This window comes from Epinephelus fuscoguttatus, linkage group LG9 (assembly GCF_011397635.1).
Source record: "Epinephelus fuscoguttatus linkage group LG9, E.fuscoguttatus.final_Chr_v1".
In the NCBI taxonomy this organism is placed as follows: domain Eukaryota; kingdom Metazoa; phylum Chordata; class Actinopteri; order Perciformes; family Serranidae; genus Epinephelus; species Epinephelus fuscoguttatus.
The window spans coordinates 16,910,887-16,919,222 of record NC_064760.1 but is presented as its reverse complement, the minus strand read 5'-3'; the positions used below and the strand labels follow the sequence as shown (position 1 = coordinate 16,919,222).

Below are 8,336 nucleotides of genomic sequence, written 5' to 3'. Positions count from 1 at the left end.
TCGTAGGATGGAACTATTCTGTTATTAAACCTGCTCCCATTATAGGCCTGTGTCTGCTGCTCTTCATCCAAAAGAAAGCAAAACTCAATTTATTAGCTGTCAGTCATTAATAGAAACAGGTGGTGGTGACCTTACGTAAACCCGCTGCCCAACACGTGGTCTGCCCATTTTAAATAATACAATATATGATATTTAACTCTGTGTGTCCCATGGGGCGGGGTGTAATTGATATGGAGGCTCAAGGGCAACATTTAATAGGAAAAGACGTTTTATTTTGTGACGTGTACGAAAAGAAAACGTGGGCTATTGTGTATTGATTGCGCCTATGGCAATATTTCCTCCCAGCATGCTGCCACATGGAAACCATAATCTATAATGTTTATTCATGATTGGAAATCGCCTCAGCATGGTGCCTGCTGATGGTTAAGTTCAGACATATTGCACTGGAGAGCCAGGTTAGGGTGCAAATGATGTAACATGATGCGTATAGTTGCAACTTAAAACTTAAATTATGCTGCAGGAGGAAGTGGGAAATGCTACTTTGGCTCTGTGGTGATGCTATTTGCTTTGGCACAAACTTTACTATGTCACCGGGGGTCAAACAGATCCATACGAGTCCACAATAACCCCCAGGATCCTCATTGAGAGGATCTGTGTTGTAAAATATGACTTGTTACAAATAATTGCCTGTTGCAAGAGAAAACAAGGTCAAATCAGTGAAAAGTTATCCTTAGCATCTCCTCTGTGCCTCCGCTGGGGGAAATTAGTCTGCTCCTCTTTCTTTTCCTCCCTGTAGCACCCATGACACCCTCTCAAAGACCCCTGTGCGTCCCCCAGTCCCGACTTTTGGACGCGCTCCTCCATCGATCATCTAATACACAGCTCCGTGTCTCAACTTGTACGCTGTAATTGCCCGTTGAGTCGTCCATCTGCAGAAGAACAGGTAGTTGGCCGTGTTTCATTGCTGTACTTTGCCCCACCCACCAGCAGCTCCCAGCCCTCCTGTGTAACCCCTGATTGGCTGAGGGGATTGCAGGTCCTGAGACTGAGCGCTCAGCTCGGAGCTGCGCGTCCGCCAGTGTGCACCAGTGAAGCGAGAGGAGCGCTTGTTGGAGTCAACTAGACAGCCTACTGGCAACGAGTGGTGATTTCTTTTTTTCTGCCTCAACCAGGCTGGATATAGGCTACTGTGCTTCTACTTTGCTGCAGCCCAGAATGAAATGCGTTTTGTACATACAGTAGGCATCGTTTCCTCCCCACTGGCTACATTTTCAACGGATTTTTTTTAAATGTTGCATGGACTCATTACCGGGATATGTGCAGCCTTTTTACCAAGTGAGACACGAGGAAATTAATTAGTAAGTAAAAAAAGCTTCAAGACTTGCGGCCGGGATGAAAGACTAAATCTGCTGGAAATAAGAAAAGGTAATCGGGACTTCGGTGATGTGATGAGACATTCCTGCAATCGCACCCATGTTCTTTAGGCAAAGATATCCGGACTTAAGCTGTTGAATAATTTTGTGACTGCAGCTGCTTTTAGCTTTTTTCCCTCTCCATCAGATGTGCAGTTTGAAAGCATATAGCCGAAGAGGAAATTCTCTCACTGCTTGTAATATCTCTCACAGAGCACAGATGTTTGTCCAAAATGCGACTTAAATCTTTGCTGGCATCAAGGCGGAGAATTGAACACGGACTTTTTTGAACCCCATGACTTCATCTGCACGGAAGATTTAAACATTTGTGGACTTGGCTCGCAGGAATTCACATTTATGCAGCATTTTTTTGTACCCCCCCTCTTCTTTTCAGCCCACTTGAAAATGGACAGTTCATCATATGAGTCATGTGTAAGACCAGTTTTGCCGCTTGAGAAGAGCTGCACGGATTTACACGGCTAAATCACTGTTGTGAGAAGATTCAGCATGTTTTCACAGATCTGTCGTCCCCAATGTTTCGCCCGCTGCAGTAGACCGGAGGATGTGCTCTGCCCGAGAAGAGTAAAATAGGCTGAGGCACTTGTTACAATTGTAGCTTTCGCACCATGATATAATTTGCATACACGAGAGCTATTCGTCATCTAAACACTTTTTTTCTGGACATTTGAATGAGATGAGTCATTTGGAACATTTTTCCTGTTTTCTCTGACGTGCGTACTTGTGCGTAATTATCAAGCTCTTTATTAGGGAGAGAAAAACTCAACAGGTACAATGCAAACCAAGGAGATGGAATTAATACAATTAATTGCTGTGTTCCTCATATTTTGGGTCGGGGCTGAGGCTGTTATCAACCTCAAGTATGGAATAAACGAGGAGATGAAGCCCGGGTCAGTGATTGGAAACGTGACAAAGGACGCGCTAAAGCAAGGATTTCAGATTGCACCGCAGCCCCCGTACTTAAGGGTTATTTCCAATTCAGAACCACGATGGGTGGAACTCAGTCCAGCCGGAATCCTTACAACCCAAATGAAAATAGATCGGGACGTAGTTTGTCGGCAGAACCCAAAGTGCATTATTTCCCTAGAAGTGATGTCAAACTCTATGGAGATCTGTGTCATCAAAGTTGAAATTGAGGATTTGAACGATAACGCACCCAGATTCCCAACGAGCCACATTGACATTGAAATCTCCGAGAATGCCTCCCCTGGTACCAGGTTTCCCCTAGAGGGGGCAAGCGATCCGGACTCGGGGATCTTTGGAGTGCAATCATATTCCATCACCCCAAATGAGCTTTTCGGACTAGAAATAAAGACCAGAGGGGATGGGTCCAAAATTGCTGAGCTCGTTGTGCAAAAATCGTTAGACAGGGAGACCCAGTCCCACTATACATATGAAATCAGCGCAGAAGATGGAGGAGACCCTCCTAAGATAGGCGCGGTCCAGTTAAACATCAAGGTGATTGATTCTAATGACAACAACCCCGTTTTTGACGAGCCGGTGTATACAGTCAACGTGATGGAGAACTCCCCCATCAACACATTAGTCATAGACTTGAATGCAACGGATCCTGACGAGGGCACTAATGGAGAGGTTGTGTACTCGTTCAACAGTTACGTCACCGAAAAAACGAGGGATGCGTTCAAAATTGACCCCAGAACCGGGATCATCACCGTCAACGGTGTTTTGGATTATGAAACGGCGCAAATATACGAGATCGACGTGCAGGCCAAAGATTTAGGTCCCAACTCTATCCCAGCTCACTGCAAAGTCACAGTGAATGTGATGGACACTAACGATAACCCACCTGTCATCAGTTTACTCTCACTGAACACGGAGATGGTGGAAGTGAGTGAGAACGCGCAGCGTGGATATGTCATTGCGCTAGTGAGGGTGTCAGATAAGGATTCTGGGGCAAACGGCAAAGTGCAGTGCAGGCTGCAGGGCAATGTTCCGTTCAGGCTGCAAGAATATGAGAGTTTCTCCACTATACTTGTTGACGGCAGGCTGGACAGAGAGCAGAAGGACACATACAACCTGACTATCCAAGCGGAGGACAGTGGCATGCCTCCTTTACGCGCCACAAAGTCTTTGGTAGTCAAAGTCACAGATGAAAATGACAACCCTCCCCAGTTCCTAAAGCCACACTATCAAGAGATGGTGATGGAAAACAACCTGCCCGGCTCATGTCTGCTGGCGGTATCAGCAGAAGACCCGGACCTGGGGATGAATGGCACAGTTTCCTACTCCATAGTCCCCGGTGAGATTAAGCACATGGATGTAAACACATATGTCAGCATAAACCCATCAGGCCGCATTTACTCCATGAGATCATTCGACCATGAATACACCAGGACTTTTGATTTCAAAGTTTTGGCCAGAGACAACGGCAACCCCTCTTTATCGAGCAACGCCACAGTGCGTATAGTTGTCCTGGATGTCAACGACAACACACCTGTGATGACAAACCCTCCGCTGGTTAACGGCACAGCGGAGGTGTCCATCCCAAGAAACGCAGGGGTCGGTTACATGGTCACCCAGGTGAAGGCTGATGACTACGACGAGGGGGAGAACGGGCGGCTGACCTACACCATCTCAGAGGGGGACAGGGCTTTCTTTGAGATCGACCAGGTGAACGGTGAGGTGCGCTCCACCCGGATGTTTGGAGAGAACGCCAAATCCACCTACGAGATCACAGTGGTGGCGAGGGACCACGGCAAGCCCTCCCTGTCCGCCTCGGCCTACATCGTGGTCTACCTCTCACCAGACCTGAACGCGCAGGAGCCTATTGGACCTGTCAACCTGTCCCTCATCTTCATCATCGCTCTGGGCTCTATCGCAGCCATCCTGTTTGTCACCATGATATTTGTGGCGGTTAAGTGCAAGAGGGATAACAAGGAGATCCGGACGTACAACTGCAGGTACTGACTCAAATCTCGCCTGTGTGTGTGATTGTGTGTGTGCGTGTGCATGTGAGAGAAAGAGGGAGCGGGAGGGAGAGCGTGCGCCCGCGCGTGTGTCCGCGATCGTGCCTGAAACTGCGAGTTGTGAGTGCATTGCTTTTGTCATGCAGTATGTAGAGGCCCGAATGTGAGGACTGCAGATTTTTTTCTTTTCTCTCCCACAGATTAAACGGAGGCAGAAAATGAACCCGACTGCTTTAAATCAGACACATTCTGCTGAGGCCCACTGTTCCGTGTTAAGGAAACGTGATTGATTGATTTAATCCTTCCATTGTAGCCAATTGACTCATAAATATGACGGTTCAACTGTCATGTTCAATTTGCGGGTGTGTTGCCGGACAATTAACGTCCCACTGGTTCAATAGCAGTCCCAGACATTTATTATTTAACGTCCACCATGGCTGATTGGCTGTTATCAGCTTTAATCCAGTGTGATTATGGACAGTCCTCCAGGATCACTCAGATTTGCCTCTGCGTTCTCTCTGCACCAGGGAATATCTGGAGCAGTGAAATGAAATAAAAATAAATGAAATAAAAGCATGTAAACCACATCATCATTAACTGTTTACCCAGTTCTTCCAGGAAAGGAGCAGATTATTATTTTCCGGACCTTTGAATATTGAACACTCTTGTTGTGTTTATCAATCTGAACATCAGTTCTGGCTTTGATTTCCCTGTGCCACATTACCACTATAAATTTACATATAGATTGAATTTGAGAGTTTAACCTGAAGCTATAATCATATTTTGCTCCAAACATAATTTTGTTAATTCGAAGTTAACTCGGGCCATTTTTCAAGCATGTAACCATGAAGAAATATTCTTAAACTCTCCCTGAATTGCTCAGATTATTCTCTCAGTATAGATTAGAGAGTGTGTTTTTTTATTTTATCATTCTCATGTGACATTTGGTCATATTTTTTTAACATTTTGTGAAATGCAGAGCTATAATTTCTGCCTTTATATTGTTAAAAGCAAGAGCCCACATCTCCTCTTGTCACAGGAACACAAAAAACACTCCAAATGTTGTTATTCAAACCTGATTTAATATAGAAAGATACCACCCTGTTGACATCTCCATCACAACAGCCACTTCATGCAGTATCATATTTTTAATGGCAATTCTACATCCTGTTCAGACGAGAGGCAATGACAGACAACCACAAATTCCAAATTCCAAACTGCTCTCAGTACTTTACTCTGCTAGTGTGAGCCACTCTCCCTGCTGGGTGCTTTAATCAGCACTGATGTGTTCTGCTTCTCAGTCGCCACCTCGAATATGAGGAGCAGTTATCTCCAATTTATTGCTTGTCCTCTGTCAGTCTGTCTGACTCTGAAGATTTCCCCCTCCCTCCCTGATTTCAATTTGGGCACAGGGTGGAGAGACAACATGTTAAAATGATAAATGAAAAAGAGATGGAGTATTTTCTACTCTTGCAGCTGCCCATTTTCTTTCCTCTGAATCAAGGGGGAGCAGAATGGGAGGAGGGGGTGGGGGGGCAGGGAGCTGTTTTGAAGATGCAATCTGAAAGAAAAATGAAATAGACAAACTGCAGATTTTTCGAAGCGACAGAGGATTAGAGCTGCGTTTTAGTGAGGAACAGAGGCCAGTGGGGGCTAGGGTAGCAGAGACATTGAAGAAGCAGGAACAGAGATAGATACTGCAATTTCATGGGTAACTATAGTTTTGTTGTGGGCTTAAAAGGGAAAAGAAACCATATGGTCCGTGCCGTAAGGTTAAAAATGGCCTCTTCCAGAGTTTGAAGTAATGCAGATGGTGAAAAAAACCCATCAGAAATTATATGGAATATGTTAAGTGGAGTTTGTAGTCATCACTATAGAGAACATAGCATCTGTTCTCCTGTGGAAAACTGCGATGCTGTGCGAAGAATGGATATTTCCCCCCAGTCTGAGGATCCTTTGATAAAACATGGCTGTGTTGCTCATTTGCTCTTATTAAAGTCAAAATACTCAGTTCAAGTTTGCAGCAGCCTCTGAGAGCAGCTAAATGAATTTGAATCTGCAGTTCTCGTGCACGCCGTGCTGCTCGTGGGTTCGCTTGATAACAAAAGGAGAAAAAAAAATGGAATTATTGTGGGTTGTGTGCTTTGAATATGATTGCGTATACCGGTAGTGCTGCTCAGTATCAGTGTGTTCTTTTGCTTTGCTTCTGTGGTTTTGGCATGTTTGCATATTGCCTGCCTGTTTGTGACATGTCGATTGTTGAGCATGCAAATGCAAACAAACAAGGGATAACAGCTCCATTGCAGGCCGGGAGTGGGGAGTCATTTTAAATGTGCTGTTCCACCCCTGGGCACGGCAATGAGCAGTTTGTCTGGCCCCCACGGTCGAACAGCGCCCTAGCTGGCATGGCGAGCGTGCTTTTTGACCGTGTGGACGGGGAGGGGAAGGCAGAACACTGCTTTATTGAGTCTGTTCAGTTTCTTCTACTTGCGCAGGGTGGCGGAGTACTCATATGGCAACCAGAAGAAGTCCAGCAAGAAGAAGAAGCTGAGCAAGAACGACATCCGCCTGGTGCCACGCGACGTCGAGGAGACAGACAAGATGAATGTGGTGAGTTGCTCGTCTCTCACCTCCTCGCTCAACTACTTCGACTACCACCAGCAGAGCCTGCCACTGGGCTGCAGGCGCTCCGAGAGCACCTTCCTCAACGTGGAGAACCAGAACTCACGCAATGCAGCTCCCAACCATGGCTATCAGCACCCGTTCACTGGGCAGGGCCACCAGCAGCCAGACCTCATCATCAACGGCATGCCACTGCCAGAGGTGAGATACAATCCGCTGTGCTCTGTGCTTGGCTGCTTTTGGTGTTCACATGCAGGAGAAAAAGGGATGTTTGGTATTAAAATTAATTCTCATGACTAAACGTGAAGAAACGGTCAGCTCCATCAGATTTCCCTCTTCATTAATCATTATTAATAGGTCTCCTCGACCACGCTGAATCCTTAGAATGAGCTGTATAGAAGCATAGCAACACCTTTCAGCACATCTCAAGGTCTAGTGATATTTAGCATTCCACCGTACCACAGATTATAATGTCAGTGAAATGTCTCCCTGCTATTGATGGATAGCTGAGCGATCTGAAATGGCACGTGTGACGTTCTGTCAGTCGATCTGAGTGGAATCCTTCGAGGCATTTCGAGGGGCCGAGACACCGAGGCTGACCTGTGACTGGGAGCGCTTTGCCAAGCAGAATTTGGAGACCTGACAAAGTGGATTATTTGGCCTCCCTTACTCCACTTGTTGTTGTTTTTTTCCTTTATTGTATTTGTCGGTGCTGAGCTACTGCAAAAAAGAAACAGGAGTTTGAGCACCTGCCAGATGTATTGACCCCCCCTAATCAGCTCCACCACACGTCATTTCAGGTGCGAGCAGAAAGAATAATCATTGCCTAAACACTTTATCTGTGTGTTGTCCATTTGGCTACAGTGTTAGCGCATGGCCGCTCTGCACAGTCAGCCATTGAATTACCCTGACATACCATGCATGGCTCCAGCAGAGCAGTGAAGGTCTGACTTGAAAGACTATTCAGGCTGATAGAGTGTATGCAGACCAGCTGATCTTTAGTTTATAGATTTTTTGTACGTATGAACTGCTCTATTGGATTCTTTTGGAAACCCTCCTCATGACCCACTTCTCCTTGATCCCACGGGAGAAAGGGGCATTTATGTTTGTCTGTGTGTGTCAGTGTGAGTGTGTGTTTGTGTTAGAATGTGTATCACTCCTATAGACAGCGGCAAATAAGCTCCAGCTCCATGCACACACACACTCTCTTGTAATTGATGACTCCAATCTCTGTTTGACATTCAGTGAGAGGAAGGTGGGGGGTTCGGAGCGCGGGTCTTAAAACAAGAAACACAAGATGGATATTGATGTATTGACTGGATGATCCAGAGAGATCCAGGCACCGGTGGATCCTGAG

The 8,336-nt window shown here is 46.0% G+C and overlaps 1 protein-coding gene across 4 annotated transcripts in view; it reads left to right on the top strand.

Moving 5' to 3' along the window:
• The first annotated feature begins 1,082 nt into the window (after window positions 1–1,082).
• Window positions 1,083–8,336, top strand: part of pcdh19 (protocadherin 19) — a 69,147-nt gene continuing 61,893 nt past the window's right edge. The window contains exons 1-2 of one of the 4 annotated variants that reach the window (XM_049585656.1): window positions 1,083–4,351; window positions 6,853–7,180. In XM_049585656.1, the coding sequence (XP_049441613.1) occupies window positions 2,205–4,351; window positions 6,853–7,180 (2,475 nt within the window). In that variant the 5' untranslated portion in view covers window positions 1,083–2,204. Of the gene's footprint in view, window positions 4,352–6,834; window positions 7,181–8,336 lie in introns of all 4 variants that reach the window. The other 3 variants (XM_049585654.1, XM_049585657.1, XM_049585655.1) reach the window with 3 other exon arrangements.